Source organism: Barbatula barbatula (assembly GCF_947034865.1).
Source record: "Barbatula barbatula genome assembly, chromosome: 22".
In the NCBI taxonomy this organism is placed as follows: Eukaryota; Metazoa; Chordata; class Actinopteri; order Cypriniformes; family Nemacheilidae; genus Barbatula; species Barbatula barbatula.
In genome coordinates, this window is record NC_136785.1 from 4843533 (window position 1) to 4862333 (window position 18801).

At 37.3% G+C, this 18801-nt stretch overlaps 3 protein-coding genes across 3 annotated transcripts in view; 2 read left to right on the plus strand and 1 right to left on the minus strand.

The window, feature by feature from the left end:
- cacna1bb (calcium channel, voltage-dependent, N type, alpha 1B subunit, b) overlaps nt 1-18801 on the minus strand; it is a 102473-nt gene that overhangs the window by 40467 nt on the left and 43205 nt on the right. The window contains exons 8-15 of the mRNA XM_079486355.1: nt 17823-17926; nt 5833-5948; nt 4749-4838; nt 4343-4432; nt 2591-2809; nt 2245-2357; nt 1878-1990; nt 1655-1786 (exon numbers count right to left, since the gene is read on the minus strand). Coding sequence (XP_079342481.1) covers nt 1655-1786; nt 1878-1990; nt 2245-2357; nt 2591-2809; nt 4343-4432; nt 4749-4838; nt 5833-5948; nt 17823-17926 — 977 coding nt within the window. The remainder of the gene's footprint in view (nt 1-1654; nt 1787-1877; nt 1991-2244; nt 2358-2590; nt 2810-4342; nt 4433-4748; nt 4839-5832; nt 5949-17822; nt 17927-18801) is intronic.
- Nucleotides 6116-10609, plus strand: LOC306911207 (GTPase IMAP family member 8). The gene is made up of 6 exons (XM_079486356.1): nt 6116-6455; nt 6569-7289; nt 7780-8490; nt 8588-8706; nt 8968-9640; nt 9883-10609. Exons 2-6 carry the CDS (start codon nt 7157-7159, stop codon nt 10149-10151), a joined length of 1905 nt encoding a protein of 634 aa, XP_079342482.1. The 5' UTR covers nt 6116-6455; nt 6569-7156; the 3' UTR covers nt 10152-10609.
- On the plus strand, nt 11196-15806 carry LOC306911100 (GTPase IMAP family member 8-like; the record flags this gene model as incomplete). Its single annotated transcript, XM_079486174.1, has 6 exons — nt 11196-11436; nt 11527-12243; nt 12359-13069; nt 13221-13339; nt 14440-15106; nt 15634-15806. Exons 1-6 carry the CDS (start codon nt 11394-11396, stop codon nt 15804-15806), a joined length of 2430 nt encoding a protein of 809 aa, XP_079342300.1. The 5' UTR covers nt 11196-11393.

The following is an 18801-nucleotide window of genomic DNA, read 5'->3' on the forward strand; positions in this document are numbered from 1 at the left end:
AGTGTTAAGCCTAATTTCCCATGTGACTCTGAAAAACATGCATTTCTTCCTGCAGGCACACGATGACTAATGGAAGCATTCACAGGAAGGACTCCTTCCAAATAAGATGCTGTGTATATACCCAGGGTTAATGGGTTCAATCGATTAATAGGATGTATTTACACAAGGTTTATAATTGACTGGTGGCTATTTGTTACATGTAGCCTAATAGTATAGGGGTGGGGGGTGTGGTGACTAAACCTTTGATTCATCAAGCTTGTTGTCAGCGGGACGGCCTACATTAAAGCAAGCAGACACACTGCATAATCAGCTAAGAGGCTGTTAACACGAGACCGTTTTCAACTGAAAATGCTAAATAATTTATGCGCGTTGGCTCTCCGTTAACAGCGTTTTAGGGGACCGAAAACGCAAAGTACTGAAAACGGGTCTCAAAGTACAGCCTTTTGAAAACGCAGCAGTTTTCGATTCCATGTAAACTGCAAGATGGAACTTTCTGTAAACGATGACGCCACGTGCACTCGTATAACCAGTCGTGCGAGTATAGCCAAAACAATATGGTGGCTCGCAGCTCGACTATGTTTTAACGTTCCCCCAGCAGAATGTGAAGTTGCAGCACCAATAAGGCCAGCGGAGACACGCTATTTACATTCGCCGGACTTTAAACACACATATACGTCAACCAACGATATTAAAAAGCACTTTTGGCTTAAACCTGTCCATGTGTACTGTATGTGACAAGGCACGTCCTGCTTCTTTACACAACAAGATGGCTTGCCGTGCATACTTCAGCTTTTTTATCAGTTTTCCTGGATCCGTGTAAATTCAGACAGTTTTGATGACGCTGCCATGTGTATGTGAAACTTTTCAAAAAGTATTCAGATTTTCATCGTGTAAACGTGGCCTAAAGCGTAGAGTTTTAAATCCCTACTGGCATGCAGTATCGCTATCTAACACAAGGGCGGAGGGATTATACGGATAGATTGGGTGGGATGGATGGATGGATAGAATTCTTACAGAAAATACATGATACAGAAATAATGAATCTGGGTGGGGGCTGTTGGGACTGTTGTCAAGCAGTTGTCAGTATTCACTTTTCAAGTTAGATAAAAAGCAGAAATAATGCCTTTGTGTTCCATGCACATCAATATTAGCCTTGACTTTTAAAACTACATTCAACAGCAGGGGACTTCTTATTATAATGATGGCGAGCAATTAGACACATGTCGCAAACCATTTTATTTATGCAAAAAGGCAGCCGTAGCCCCAGCAAATGGTGCCAGTGGCTGATCTTGTTCTTGGACACATCACACATGCTGTCAGGCCTTAGATCAAAACTGATTGAATAAAAAAAAACATCTAAAGTCATAAAACAGATCTAGAGTCAGTGCCACAGGGCTTTATACTGAAACATTAATAAACAAGAGACTATTTTTTTGCAAAACTGCTTGGGCATCGTGAAAACAAACAAATAACAGACTTGACTTAAACGTCTTTTAGGCAAGCATGAAGACGGTAACTAAGACAATGCAGACAATTGTCTGCTTAACACAAAGTACTTCTACTGCTTTAAACCCTAATGTTTTTTAGGTTTTGGTCATATATGGCGTCCATGTTCTGAAATGCACTGAAATTTATGGGGGGAAAAGTCACTTACTGGCCTCCGAAGAGCTGCATGCCCAAAAGGGCGAACACCACGATGAAGAGAAAAAGGAGGAAGAGCAAGCTGATGATGGACTTCATTGAGTTCAACAGAGAAACAACCAGATTCCTCAGTGAGTTCCAATATCTGTAGACAAAGAGAGGGGGTGAGAGTAAATACAGTAAAATGAAGAACATTGTAACAATATGCACGAATATGTAGATATTAATCTACTTACTTGGTGACTTTAAAAATACGGAGCAGACGGAGGGCTCTCAGAACACTGATCCCAAAAGACGCACCAGGCTGGATCACTGCCCACACTACCTCAAAAATACTCCCCACAATCACCTGCGAATAGAAACCAAGAGTATCTCTTCGTGTCTTTTATTTAAACTAGCACTTAAAGAGTCTGAAGAGGTGATCTAAGTGGAAACACTACTGTATCAATAGAAAACATTTGTGAAAGTGAACAAACTGGCACGGTCGTAATCTCTGAATGTCCCTGTGGCAAAACAGCATAGTCATATGTATCATAGAAGCTCAAAATGACGGACTGGATCAGACCTCATGGGGCATTTCTGAATCATGAACGTGTGACTCACCCCAAAGTCAAAACAGTTGAATGAGGAGTGAAAGTAGTTTCTGGGCCCCAGGCCGTACATCTTCAGGGTCATTTCTGTCAGAAACAGACCCAGGAATACAAACTCTGCCAGGTCTAACAGACAATACAAAAATGAGAAGACATTAACTTATCCATCAACACCCTCATACACCCACACAAAGCCTTAAAAACTAACATTTCTACGAGAAGGTATAGCTGGACAATACAGCTCAAACAACTGTATCTCAATGTTAGCCTTTAGACATAAAAATAAGAAGTTAAAATTCAAACGAGTGTTTGAATAGATATTAAATGTTTTGAGTAAACATTTGTCGAAACAGACTTACACAGGGCTTTGGTGAGCCATTCGGGCTGGTCGTAGTGAACTATGGCCACGCACAATGTATTCAGTCCCACCAAACACAGAACGATCCAGTAGAAACTTTGTGCTTTCACCATTCTTCGAATGAAGAAGCGCACCCTCTTTTCCTTACGACGGAAGTACGATGAGCTGTCATTTTTACTGCTCTTCAGGCTAGCTCTGGCAAAAGGTGATCCAGGGGGCGCTAGAGGGGTAAAACACATTATTTTTATTTTTCCAACATCAAGTCTCATACTGTAGGTAATATTGTAACCTATAGCCCTGTCATATTGCAGGTTACTGTAGAATATGCTGCAGCATGTCTCAGCCAAGAACCATTATTTCCTACTTTAAGTCGGATATTGGTGGTATTAGGCAAGAAGGAAAATTCTAGGGAACAAAAACAAGTGTAATGCAAGTAATCCATAGTTTTAAATATTTACAATAATATTGTCAAGGTTTAATAGTACTCTAGCAAACATATTGCTTCAATGCTAACACAGACTAAAAACTTTTTTTTTCTTTTATAAACTTTGATTCTATGGGTTTTAAATTTGAAAGAGAGAAAAACTCCTGATATCAACAAGCGTCACAGGCGTGAAGCACATCTGAAGTTACTGCACTAAGTGTCTCTTAGTACCAGGTGGAAACAGGGTCTGTAGGTTATTACATTTACATTCACATTTTTTATTTGGCAGACACTTTTTCCAAAGATAGTTACAGTGCATTTAGTGTATTTTCTTGACGTCTCCATGGAGGACGCCATGAGTGACTTCCTGTTTGATGCCCCGCATTTCCGTTTTGTATTTGTTACTATATTAGTTAGTTAGAGGACATTTCTGTTAATGGTTAAAAATAAAAATAAAATCGGTAAAAGGCTGTCACGACAGCCACAGAAAGCTCAGAAAACCTTACGAACGAGTGAACGCGTGACATGGCAAGAGCGATAAGTAAATAACATTTAAAGACAGCTCGGTCTTAGCTCTAAATACTGCATCTACCCCTCTCAAAAACACCACAACATATTGTTTTCTTCCTTATTTACTTCATTGCTATTGCATACTACATCACTATTGAAGCATACATCTGTGACATTATAATAATTTATTAATGATTTAGTTTAATATTACATTTGCGCAGTATTCAAACAAACGTATTCACATTGGATGACACAGGAAATAAACACTATTTAAAGGTATTTTGTATAGAATGTATGTATTTAAGTGAATCTTTGGCCAATAAATTTGTAGTTCTATAAATAAAGGCACGTTCCACAACAAAGCAGCTGTATCGCGACATGACATATCAGAACCAGTCACACTGAAGCATCCAGATGTCTCCAATGCTGCGTTATTTTACAAAAGATCAACAACAACACTGCTCTTTGATATTATGCTATTTTAAATTACATAAAAGTATTATATATCTTCTGTTTTAAAGCTTTCAAGCTAACTTGGTATTGCCTAACTAACGGGAATCAAGCAGCGAACCAGAAGTCTTAAGCATAAGCCCTACCCAAGGCATAATGGGAAATTTTGTGCATCGCAAAAAAAGGTGGATATACGTTTCATGGAAAAAAAAACATGACATTTGCGTTGCAAGCGCAATGCACTACCAGGTGAGCACAGAAACTATACATTTTCTATAAACAATTTTGGTTTTAATGCTGAAGAAAACTGGTCTGAAAAAAGGGTCAAATATTTGTCTGGTTGGGAAAAGGACACAGGTCAAGCCTTACCGACAGAAGATATGTCTGTGAAATTTTCCTCTCCTTCCTCTGCACCGATGAGGTCATTTCTACCCTTTCTGGTCTTAGCTCTTTTCAGGACTAAACACAAGAAAGAAGAAATTCAATTGTGAATAATGAAGCAAATTCACAGTAGTTGTCATTTTTACATCAAGTAAAAGATTCAAAATACATAGTAAATCTATAATAGCTACATAGCAATAAGCAATCTTTGTATAAATCCCCCAGAAGAGCCTCCATGTTGGGAATAAACTTCAAACACATCCTCCTAAACATTGAAAAATAATGGTGAAACATAAAAGCTCAGTCAAAAGTGGTCATACCTTCCACTGGCCTGGTTTATCATAACATACTATGGTGAACCAGCCCCTAGACCCTACAGTAGCCATCTTTTCACCTGAATTGTTTTGTTTTCTTCTATACCACGCACCATCCAGAGGAGATTTCTCCTCAGCATTCTGGTCCTCTTCAGCCAGCAATACCTCCTCTACAGCAAACAAAGAGCAAAGAAAAGTAGAAAAATCCATTACATAAAACATTCATTGTGAAAAACAACGCTTCAATTCAGTATGTTTGTCATTCTCTGAAATGAATAGAAAAGTTGGTACAGTACATACAATTTTGCAATGATAATATCAAAAAGGAGACCACAGAGAATAGTTTTTTTATTGGTGTAACAGGGTGGCTGAGATTCCTTGAAAAGATTTCACTCTGTTAACAATCCCCAGGTCCTCGGATAAAACTGCCATTATTTTCAGATACAGTCTCGCTGAGTACGTAAAGCACATATTTTTTGCGCTACATAAAGTTGAGCACCATCAATCCTGTTTTCAACCTCAGCTTTGCTAAAAGAAATGTATGACTCTTTGTGTCTTGGAACACAAAAGAAGATATTCTGGGAACTCTTTTGTGGTTAAAATGGTTTTGTGTCTATACGGAAGTCAACGAGATTCAGTTGCCAAGATTCTTCAAAATATTTGAAGAACAGTGAGACCAGGCGGGAATCACCTAATACAGTATACTCATTCAACACGTAGGGAACTCAATGAGACTTGAATTACATACAATAATAGAATGTGAGATTATAATGTGGAAAAATGAACTTAAATGACAATAATCTTTACCATTTTTAATATAAAATTATATAGAAATGCCAAGCAAACATACTGTAGGTCTAGCATAAACTTTGGAATTAAAAAGCCATGGACATTAGGTAAGGACCTCTGATGAGAAGTTTCGCTTGATTTATTATAGATGTTTTAGCTCAAAATTCAAGTATGTTGTAGTATATAGACTAAATTAGTATGCACCTTTTATTCTGAAAGTTTTATAATGTTACTTTAGCTGTAAGGGATCAAATAGTAAAATAAAAATATAAAAAATAAAACAAAGTAAAATAAAAGCACTGAGCAAATCTGAACGCTGAACAAATAACCATTCGGTGCATTGAAGCATTGAGATGAGGTCGATCGGAGACTCACCTGCTTTGCAGATCCACTCCAGGTATCCAGTAAGCTCTCTCTCAATCTGCTGCTGTCTGCGGAGCTTCAAGAACTCCTGGCGCTTCTCCACTCGTTCTCTCTCTTTGGCAAATTCTCTGAGACAAAAACACACAGAATATTTTTTGCATCCGAAAAATAAAAGTAACATTAGAAGTAAATAAAGTAAGAACAACAATTTGGAGCAAACAGCAACATTTTTGGTAAAACACAGCAAAGATGACTTAAATTTTAAAGACATGGCAACCCGGCAGTAAAACTCTACGAGGAAGTGAATCACTAGTTTCACTTATGCCCCGGTGTTATCATCAAAACAAACTCTAGAAGAGAAAGAAAGGTATGTTTCGACACAAAAGATCTGACTGGGCTTACAAATATAAATATAGGAGAATTATGTGTTCCTAGAAGCATTTGTATTGAAACAAACAACGTACGCCAGTATAAACATATTAAGGTGATGTATGTCATTGCACAGCTAACAATAAAACAGACAGGATCGATGTGATCATTTAATGGCATTGTTAAGAAAACAAGAAATAAATGCCTGTCAGATCAAAGGACTCACGTGGTGGTCCAGGGAAGAAATTCCCAGACATCTAATCCAGGTAAATTTCAACATTTACTTTCATTTATGCATTGATCATGTCTTAATATACTCCTAGCAAATATTGGGCGAATTCATAGCAGTGACCTTAAATTACATTTAACTTTCTTCAAGACACCAGGCTATCTGAGATAAGAATGGTTATGATTGGGGGTCGGCAGTTAATGGGACTAGAAGCAAGTGGAAAAAGTTCAGCAGGAAACATCATTTTGGGGAGAAATGCTTTTGATACCAGTAGAAGAACTGCTCGATCTGCTCAAGCTATGGGATATGTACATGGAAGACATCTGACAGTTGTTGACACACCTGGCTGGTGGTGGCATTACTCTGTGGAATTCACTCCTAAATTTGACAGGCGGGAACTCATAAGAAGCCCAACGCTATGTCTTCCAGGACCTCACGCCTTCCTTCTGGTCATACCTGTAGATTTAGCATTTCAAAGTATCTACAGAATATCTCTGGAAGAACAACTGATGTTTTTGTCTAAGGGGGTCTGGAGACACATAATAGTGTTGTTCACTTCTACCGGGCCAGCATGTGATGAGAGCTCTTTGAAAAGCAAGATAAGAAAATGGCCAGATCTTGAACAGCTGTTAGAGAGGTGTCACAACAGATACCACATTCTTAATATTACCAACCAGAGCGACAACGCTCAAGTTATCACGCTGATGGAAAATATTGAGAAAATGGTGGCGCAAAACAATGGTCGTCACTTTAAAAATTGGCAGGAACATCTATGTAGCTGATGAGAGAGAGAAGGAAAATAGAGAAAGAGCAAATCAAAGAATTCTTGCTGTGAAGAGGCAAAGAGCTGAACTCAGAGCACGGTTCAGAGGTAAGACATTACTACATGTAGGCCTTAATATATATTTTGGCCCAATAGATAATGTTTACGGTCACATTTCAGGGTTTAGAAAAAACTAAAATACAACTGATGTACTTATTAAAGGGATAGCTGACCGAAAAATGAAAATTCTGTCATCATTTACTCACTCTCAGATTATTCCAAACCTGTAAAAAATGAGAAATGAAAATTGTAAACCAAATAGATCTCATCCCGCATTCACTGGCATAGTAGGGAAAACCAATACTGTAGGAGTCAAAGGGGATGAGATCTGCTTGGTTACTGGCATTCTTCTGAATCTCTTCCCATGTGTTTAGCAAAAAAGATTTGTAAACAGCTTTGAAAAAATCTGAGGGCGAGTAATTTTCATTTTTCGGGTGAACTATCCCTTTAATGCTTGTAATTACACAACACTGTTTTACTTAATATCAAACACCAATATGAAGTGAAATACATTTATTAATGCACATGTCCTGTTTAGATGGGCCACAACATCTAACTGATGTAAGGATTGTGATGCTTGGAGCAGCATGGGCTGCAAGGAGCTCTGCAGGCAACATCCTTCTGGGAGAAGAAGCTTTTAAAGTTGACGATTCAAGAACAACAGTGTGTTGTGAGGTAAAACGTGCTGAAGTGTACGGTAGGAATATAACGGTGGTCGACACTCCAGGATGGTTCTGTAACGTTCATGTTGAGAGCACTTCAAAGCTGGACAAATTGGAGATTAGACGTAGCGTATGTTTATGTCCGCCTGGTCCACATGTCATTCTATTAACTGTTCCAATTGCCATAACTTATGACAAGACTTATAACAAGGTTGTGGAGGAACATATGGATTTCTTAGGGAAGAAAGCCTGGAATCACACAATCGTGCTGTTTACCAGAGGAGACTGGCTTGGAGATACAAGCATCGAGGAACGTGTTGAAAACGAGGGGAAGCAACTCCAGTGGCTTATTAAAAAGTGTGGGAACCGATATCATGTCTTTAACTGTAAGCAGCACGCTGACAACACACAAGTCCTGGAACTGCTTGCAAAAATTGAGGAAATGGTGATGGAAAACAATGGTTGTCATTATGTACCAGAAACAGACAGTATTCCATCCACAGAGCTTGAGCTAAAGATGAAAACTGCAAAAAGAAATATTATGAAAGTGAGACGTCAAAGAGATATCCTTCAAGAACTGCTAAAGGGTAAGTGAACAGCACGGTTGTTCATAATACATCCAATAAGACTAAGAGCAATTATTTTAAGATAATACACATTTTATAAATTTCTTTGTAACATTAGAAAGGAACTACACTCTCTCAGATGTGAGAATTGTGCTTCTTGGAGGAGGAAGGGTCGGAAAAAGCACATCAGGAAACATTATTCTGCAAGAACATTTGTTTGAGAAGACGCCAGAAGAGGTACATTTTCCCATAACGTGAAAACAACAATATTATAAGGGATAGTTCACCCAAAAATGTATTCTGTCATCATTCAGTCAATGGGTACCGATGCTGTTTAGATATCAACATGATTTAGAATATCTTCTTTTGGGTTCTGCAGAAGAAAGAAAGACATTTGGGTGTGAACTATACCTTTAATGTCAAAGTGGTCGTTTCTTATTTCTTGTATATTATCAATAATATATTCTCTTAATTGTATCACTATTTTATTCCATCTAGGATTTTATTATCCACACAAGAACAAGCCAATGTGTGATGAAACAAAGGCAAATTGAAGGATGTCAGGTCTCAGTGGTGGATACACCAGGTTGGTCCACATCAACTCTAGTAAATGAAAAAGAAATCTTACAGAGTCTGACGGTTTGTTCTCCAGGTCCACATGCATTTCTGCTAGTGTTACCTGTACATGAATCCTTCACAAAAAGATCACAACAAACAGTAAAGGAGCTCATGAGCCTATTTGGTGACACTGTTTGGAAGCATACTATAATATTATTTACTTATGGACGCTGGTTGAGGGACAGACCGGTTGAGGAGTACATTGCATGTGAAGAAGAAGCTCTGCAAGACTTGATAGAAAGAAAGTGTGGCAACAGATATCATGTGCTAAAAAATGACTGGACAAATAGACTTCAAGTACAAAGTCTGCTGAAGATGATAGAACAGATGGTGGCTAGAAACAGAGGTGAATACTTCACTCTAGAAAACAATGCAAGAAAGCCAACAACAACAGAGCACCAGATGTTTAGTGACACCCTGGAAGAGGAGTGGAAAAAACACGAAGATGAACTCATAGAGAGGATGCTGGAGGCAGCAACAGTGGATCTCAACAAAGAATCCGAGCAGTTGTATCACAAACGAAGAGGAAGCATTCAATGTTCAATCCCAAATAGTATGTTTCTGTTTATTCTTACAATGAATAGTCATCATATATCAAAAGCTGTAAATACACAAAGTGCATCATACTATATATGAGTGACATATTTATTAAGTATTATTTATTGAGTTTTATCCCATGGTCCCCAATCACCTTAAAGCCCGATTTCTTAAACCAATTACAAACGTGAATGTATTTTATTGTAAATGATGCATAATGTATATATAAAACACCTAACAATATTTCATGACTTTCAGTGAGTGGAGATTCCCTGTTAGATGGAACCAGTTCATTTGGAGCTGATGCCCTGGATCCTACTGACAAAGTATGTCAATGGCTCAGACCAAGACATGCAGCATCATCTGGACACGGCACCATGAGCACAACATCAAGTTTTCAAGATCCGAACAGGGAATGTCTAAAAGATGATATTCCGATTCACAAACACAATACCAATGACATGGACTGTATGAAATATTTAAATAACATGACCAAGCAAAAGCATACAAGATCATTTTCATTTTAGGCATGATCCGTATATTGCATGGTTAACTATGGACCATTTTTGTTCCAAGGGTTGGTGAAAGTAGGTTATTAGGAATTGTAATAATTTAGATTTTTGTAATGAAAGTCAAATTGATATTGTCCTAAATGGAGTGCCCAAACTCAGTCCTGCACTGTCAATGTTGGTTTAAAACATCTTGCTGAAAGCCTTGTTAGCTCGAGAAATACTGCAGGACATTTGACATCCCTGTTTTACCATGCCTCATTTACAGTAGATCTGATACATTTCAGTTGCTTTTAATTGTATTAATTAATTATTGTCCTATAGAACCACAGTTTTAAATTAATGAACCAATGTAGTAAATAATCATCAACCAGTTCATTATTTATTAAATTATAATAGCTATAATAGTTTACGGTTCTCTTTCTGGTATCATCTGCACCACAACTTAAGATTCTTTTCAAATAAAAAAAATGCCCAAGAAAACCACGGTGTTATTGGAGAGGATGCTTGTGATTAAAGGCTAAAATATAAAAGACTTTTGCTCAGATTTTGCCCAGATTTTCAGTCAGGACTTGTTGCAGAAAGTCTGTGCCAGTCTGAAGATTTGATCAGTTAGTGTGTTTCCATCTGAAACTTTCAAAAAGTGTAAGATTTAAAAAGAAAATCTGTTCAGATCAAGTCTTGTAGTGCATTGCAGCCATCAATTTGATATTGTATACAGTATAACAAAATATAAAATAACTAAAGGGTGTCATGTTAAGGCTAATCTAAGATTTATTTTACTATATTGCCTTTTAAAATAACTAAATGACTATTCATTGTAATACAGGTAATTATCAATGCTTAAAAAGGAACTTTGTGAAACTAATAACTTATTAAAGTTTATTGTATAAATATACAATATAAAGTAGTGTATATAACAAGACAACAAGAGATTGTTTGGCTAGGGTGGAGGTGGAACGTCAAAAGAATAATCTTCGGCAGGCTGCTAATTGTATACAGTGAATAGGCCACTCCCTTGCTAAAAGTTCTACAATTTGCTTCACTTTCATTTAAGCTGTTACACAACACCAGCAGGAAAGACAGGTTTGTGTTTGACGCACAAAAATCAAGCTATACTGACGAATTAAACCTTTTTTTCTGAGTTCAAAGGCTTGCTAACAAACAATGTAAACTCGCAAAAAAATATACAGATCCACCACTGCTGTACACGGCAACACGCCACAATCCAATAATTTAGAAACTACAGCAGAGATAAAAATGTCAGAAGACAGGACAAAGAGAGACTCTACCTCTGGATCCAGTAAGTTTTGAAATCCTTATTTTTTGTACTTCCCATTTGCTTGCAAATACTACTTTTAGGGTGGAAATAATTTTTAAATACTTTTTTTAGATAAAATACTTTCTGAGATAAGAATAGTTATGATTGGGGGTCGGGAGTTGGGGGGGAAAGAAGCAAGTGGAAAAAGTTCAGCAGGAAACATCCTTTTGGGGAGAAATGCTTTTGATACCAGTAGAAGAACTGCTCGATCTGCTCAAGCAACAGGAGACGTAAATGGAAGACACCTTACTGTTGTTGACACGCCTGGCTGGTGGTGGCATTACAATATCGAAAATACTCCACTGTTTGATAGACTGGAAATTTTAAAAAGTCCAACACTATGTCCTCCTGGACCTCACGTCTTCCTTCTGGTCATACCTGTAGATTTAGCATTTCCATGTATCTATAGAATGACTTTGGAAGAACAACTGATGTTTTTGTCTAAGAAGGTCTGGAGACACATTATAGTGTTGTTCACATCAATTGAGCCATGTAATGAGAGTTCTTTAAAAAACAATGTTAGAAAATGGCCAGATCTTGAACAGGTGTTAGAGAGGTGTCACAACAGATACCACATTCTTAATATTAACAACCAGAGCAACAACGCTCAAGTTATCACGCTGCTGGAAAAGATTGAGAAATTCGTGGCGCAAAACAATGACCAATGTCTTGAAATCAGTCAAAGCATGTCTGCAATGATTAAGAAAGAGAAAACAACAAAGGGAAGAGACAAACAAAGAACCATCACGGAGGGTAAAAAAACACCTGAACTTCAAGCTGACAACAGAGGTATAGTGCATTGTTATTATCATAAGACTCAATGGACATGAAAATATGGTGTATATTTACTTTTAAAAAATGTGATGCTATAACCTTGAATATTTTAATAACCGTTCTTCTTTAGATGGGCCACAACATCTAACTGATATAAGGACTGTGATAGTTGGAGCTTCTTGGGCTGCAAGAAGCTCTGCAGGCAATGTCATTCTAGGGGATGAAGCTTTTGAGGTTGATGAGTCAAGAACAACGGTGCGCTGTGCAGTTGGTCATGCTGAAGTACATGGCAGAAAGATAACAGTGGTGGACACTCCAGGCTGGTACTATAACAGCCCTCTTGAAAACACATCAGAGATGGATAAACTTGAGATAAGACGTAGTGTGTATCTGTGCCCTTCTGGACCACATGCTGTTTTGGTAACTGTTCCCATTGCCACTGCTTTTAACAAGGCTTATAAAACGGCTGTGGAAGAGCACATGAGTCTTTTAGGGGAAAATGTGTGGAATCATACAATTGTGCTGTTCACTCGAGGAGACTGGCTTGGCGATACAACCATTGAGGAACGTATCGAGACAGAAGAAGGACGCCTTGAGTGGCTGATGGAGAAATGTGGATACAGATACCACGTTTTAAACTGTAAACAGTACAGTGACAGCACACAGGTCGAGGGACTTCCTGAGAAGATTGAAAAAATGGTGACAGAGAACAACGGCTGTTATTATGTTCCAGAAATAAAGAGTGATCCAGCCACTGAGCTTGAAGAGAAGATAAAAACTGCCAGTACTAACAAGATAAATGTGAAAAAGAAAGTACATATCCTTAAAGAGTTGCTTAAAGGTGAGTGTTTAGCCTGCTACTTCTGTAACGTGAGTAAAATCACGAGTGAGTTATGGTAATAAAATTGAGCAGTATATACTGTATATAACAAATAAATACTACAATAATATGTCATATAATAAACACTCTGGAACTTCTTCATCAATACTAGAACGAAAATACAATCTCTCAGATGTAAGGATTGTGCTTCTTGGAGCAGAGGGGGTCGGTAAGAGCACGTCAGGGAACGTCATTCTGCAAGGATATGTTTTTGAGTCCACACTGGCAGAGGTATCAACCTTTCATGTTAAGTGTTATTTAAGATTTCGTTTAATATACTGTGCAAAAGTCTTAAGCATGTTGGTATTTTCACCACAAAAATCGCTTTGAGACACTTTTTATTTGTATTATTTGTAATAGTCTTGTGTGATTTTTGTATGCACAGGAAGTCTGACAACAGCCTGAGCCAATGCTCCACACAGATACTGTATCTGGTCTCACCCTCATTGAGTCCATCTATTACTATGTGTGACATAGTTAAAATGTTAAAACGTATGTTAAAATGCGAAACAGCAGCTTCTGTGGTATCGTCGTGTGATACGTAGTTTTGACGTTACGTCTGAATTCGCCTTTTGTCGAACTCACTCTTCGTTTTCACATCACATATCATATTGTACAAATATTGTTTTTATCAAAATGAAGAAAATATTTGCGAATAATGGCTAACAGGTGTTTAATAATAAAGCGTACGGTGAGGTCAGGGGTAGTAGGGAGGACTTTATTGTTCCAATAAATTGGCATCCATTTGATCATTTGAATAAATGTAATAATTTACACCATCTATTATTATATACCTTACTGTGTCGAAACGGAAAGGATTTAATTTATATGGACTACGGTAAAAGTGAGTGTGTCCAATATCATTGGTCGTGTCCCACCACATACCTTGGTCCCGACGCCCATGCTTTTATCAAACGAAGAAAGAGAAAAAAATGTAGGCAAACTTACGGAGCCGTGGAAGGGACATTGGCGAAAAAAAACCAGAAGGCGGAAAAAAGAGAAAGGCACGAGAAAGTCTTCTGTTTTTTTATTCCGCCAATGTCCCTTCAACGGCTCCGTACAAACTAAATCCACTGTGGCAATGTCTCCAAGACACCTACCTGCAATAAAAGACATAATAGACAGCTGATGGTGAGCTCTCACCCATTTTTTGGGGTGAAAACACTAATGTACCAAAGACTTTTACACAGTATTCTTGCCTATTAGCTGCATGATCAATAACTATTTTTATGTTCTGTGATATTTTCTGTGATTTGAGTCCCTTAAGAAATTTAGCTGTTCAGCACTTGTAATAGACCAATTAAGAAGCAATATTTTGTCATTTCTTCAAGGGTCATGAAGTCCATACAAGAAAATGTGTAACAAAACAAAGAAAAATTGAGGGACTTAATGTCTCAGTGGTGGACACACCAGGCTGGTCCACATCAACTTTGGAAAATGAAAAAGAAATTTCATGCAGTCTAGAAGTTTGTTCTCCAGGACCACACGCATTCCTGCTAGTGTTACCTTTGCGCATGTCTTTTACAAAGAAATCTCAACAAACCGTTGAGAAGCTCATGAGCCTTTTTAGAGAGAATGTCTGGAGACATACTATAATATTGTTCACTGAGGGACACTGGCTGAAGGATAAACCAGTTGAGGAGTACATTGCATGTGAAGGTGAAGCTTTGCAAAAGTTGGTAAGTAAGTGTGAAAACAGATATCATGTGATGGAGAATGAATGGAATAACAGAGCTCAGGTCAGAGACTTGCTAAGGATGATTCAACAGATGGTGACAAGAAATAGAGGTGAATACTTCACTCTAGAACAAAAGGGAAGCAGGCCAGGAATCCTCAGGTGGCTCAGAGGGTCAAAGACACTGACTGAAGAGGAGTGGATGCAACGTGAGGATGAACTTATCGACAGGGTATTGAAAACACTAGTGGTGAATCCAGATAAAAATTTCGAGCAGTCATCTCACCGACTAAAAGGAAGCTTTGAAGGCTCAATTCCCAATAGTATGTTTCTCTTCATATACAAATGGATCAAATATAATATTATTGATAATTATATAGAATAAATATACACACAATACACATAAAGGTGCAGTCTACTATTTTAAAAAATGTATACAATTAATTAACATTTACAGTTTGTTTAGAGGCACAAAGTAACTAATATTATGATGCATGAAATTTGAAAACAATGCTTTCCATTGTTGCTTTATGCAAAGCTCTTGTGCAAAGCATGCTGGGACATCTGCAATTATATTCAGCACAAATCATTCATGTAGTGCCAAACATTACATGTCATAAGTTACATGATAATGTCATGATTTAATTTGTTTAAATTAAGTAAATTGGACAGGTAGGTAAATTCATTTTTTCAGTATATAAGAGATTTTTCAAAAGAAAAAAATGTCTAACATTAAAAACCCATGTGTTTTCAGTGAGTGGAGATTCTGGATTTTCCGATGTCAACAGTGTATACAGAGGTGATGTTTTAGTCTCTACTTTTAAAGTAACTCATTGGCTTGGCCATCCAGGAAATAACGCAACATCATCTGGATATGACACAATGAGCATTGCATCTAGTACTCAATATCAGAAGATGGAAGATGTCAAGATTGATATTCCAGTGACCAGACACCAAGAGGACACTCTGAAACCTGTTAGTGATACGAGTGCACAAAAGCATTCAAGATCAAGATCAATGTAAAGCAACAGTTGTGCAAAGTGTAGTTTTAGGGGATGTCTACATTTTAAACTCATGATACAGGACAACATAAGCAGATTTTGCCAGACAAAAGGAAAGACTTATTTGGTCAATAAAAAAAAGAAAGTAAAAGTAAAATAGACAGACAGGCCAGACTAGACTAGACAAAGACATGACCAGAACTTCCATATGAATAAGGTTGAAGGAGTGGTCTGTTTGTTACGTGTGAGAATGTTAAAAAAACATTGTGTACTTCACTTTACTTGTAACCGCCCACTTAAACTTTAAGATAAGGTGTGTTTTCTGAAAAAAACAGGACTTTAAAGGAATATCCTCTTAAGTTACAACTTATTTCAATTTCACAGTGGGAAAGGGTAAGTGTGCAATTTTGCATTATTTCATTTTATTTGCACGTTTCCACATTTATAACAGGGCATGGCTAAAATACATGCAGCTTTCCTTTCTTAGTGTGTATAAGCTATGGACTGTAAGACTCTTTTTAGGTGGTTATGAAATTACTTGATAAATTACTATTTAAATAATTCTGCAAATGTAACCACTTTATTTTAGCCTTGAGAAATGGATTATGAATTTACAAACATTTAACAATAAGATTTTTTTACATTTTACACAATTGGGAGACACTTTTGTCCGAAGCGACATACATTGCATTATACTACACGTTTGTTTCAAATTATGTGAGCTTCTTAATGGTTCTATTTAAAGTGCTGAACTCACGTCCTGATCTTCGTGTCGTGTCCTGATCACGCTGTCGAATTATAAAAATAGCTTTTTTGTTTTTATTTACTGACATACAATAAAGTGGTCAAAGACACTGAATGAAGAAGAGTGGAACAAACGCGAGGATGAATTTATAGATAGGGTATTGGATGCACTGGGGATGGAACTGGATGAAGAATCCAAACACAGACGAAAAGGAAGCTTTGATGGCTCAATCTCAAAAAGTATGTTTTTGTTTATAATCCCTGACCATTAGAATATATTAGGCATATGCTCTAATGTTCGTATATTAACTTCATAATAACTATAATGTATGTCCAGCTGTTTATCATCGCATGGATACATGTATGCTTATATTTATGCCAAGTTTACATGTAAAATATCTAACAACAATAAATCTGTCTTTTCAGTGAGTGGATATTCTGGATTTACTGATGTCAACGGTGTATTTAGAGGTTGTTCTGAGATCTACTGTTAAAGTATCTGATTGTCTTGAGCGTCCAGGAAATAAAGCAACTTCATCTGGATGTGACACCATGAGCATTGCATCTAGTACTCAATATCAGCAAATATTGTGCAAATTTATTTGGAAGTGAAAATATCACCTGGTTTTGATTCAATTGTAAGAATAATGGCCAACTCTCTCTGTCAGAGACTATATATAATTTAATGGTCATTAAGAAATATGAATGGCCTGTAAATTCCAAACTAAATCAGCATTATAAAAATAGTTCACAATAAAAGAGTAAAATACATAAAATAAATTTAGTAAAATACATTTACTAAATACTACTATTGTAACATCATGGTTAACATGTCTAAAACATTTCAGGGACAGATGTCATTAACAAACTTAGGGATGCCAGGTCTTTGCGGGTGGACATACCAGGCTAGTCCACATTACATATGGAACCTATGGACATTGTATGCAGTGTGGTCCACAAGCATACCTACTAGCAAAAAATTAAAGCTAGACATGCGCTAATGGTTACAATTTTGTGCAATCTTCGCAATCCTGCGCTCGAGCCCCGAAACGGTACATTGAAGTTTGATAAATGCAATATCATTTGAGCTGCCGAATTACACCGTGTCCACACCGGACGCCACACGCACGGTAAATTTGTGTGTTGGGGGGCTGTTTGCGCATGCCCAGAGGGCCAAGGCTCAAACGTCACAGTTGACTAAAGGTATTTACTTATATTTTTAATGACTCTATACCATACACTGAAAAGGAAACCTGGAGAAAGGAGGAAACAGATAAACAGAGCGAGAACTTACCCTGATAAGACACCAAGGACAAGATTAAGCATGAAGAAGGAGCCGATGATGATGAGAGGAATGAAGTACAACCAGTTCCAGGTGTTCCCCGAGGCATCATTGGTCTGCGAAAATATATGAGATGAGTTATCCATGTTATTGTAAGTATATTTCACAAATAAGTATTATACATACAATTATACTTGTGCCGGCAAAAATAGTGTGTAAATCATGTGACTGATCGCGATTCATTTCCAAATTGGGTTATTTTTTGTATCGATGACGGCACTAAATTATACATACAACTATTATACATATCTCCACTTGAGCTTCAGAAGAGATCTCAACAAAGTCTTAAAATACTGTATACTTAGATTTTCTAGGACACAAACAAAACATGTTGATGGTTCTCACGCTCTCTATATTCACCCTGATGGTGCCAATGCCATTGATTGTGTATCACATTAAACATTTCTTATTAACTGAGATTGCACCAAAAATCCTTCGAATAAGAGTAGGGATGTAACGCCGGCATCCAGGCCAAATTCTCCTATTCGCCTCTATACATCATGGCCTCCAAATCATCACCAAACGTACTAATTGGCTTTGTAACTCTGTCTCCTCTCCACCAATAAGCTGGTGTGTGGTGGGCATTCTGGCGCAATATGGCTGCCGGATGCTGCACATCGGTGGTGGTTAAAGGTGATCCCCCCTTCCATGTAAAGCGCTTTAAGTTCCCAGAAAAGTGCTATATAAATGTAATGAATTATTATAATTTTATATATATATATATATATATATATATATATGGTGCCACTAGTTTTAAAAGAGAGCAACTTTTTCAGTGTTCTGTACTACTTTTACCCGCGATGTCTTCCTTGTGGATGCCAATCCTCCAAAAATAACTCCTCCTACAAAAAGGTAAAAGATCTAGTTTTATAGATACATAATTCTTAAAAAAAATAAAGAGTTGAACCATTATTAAAACAAAGCCATAATG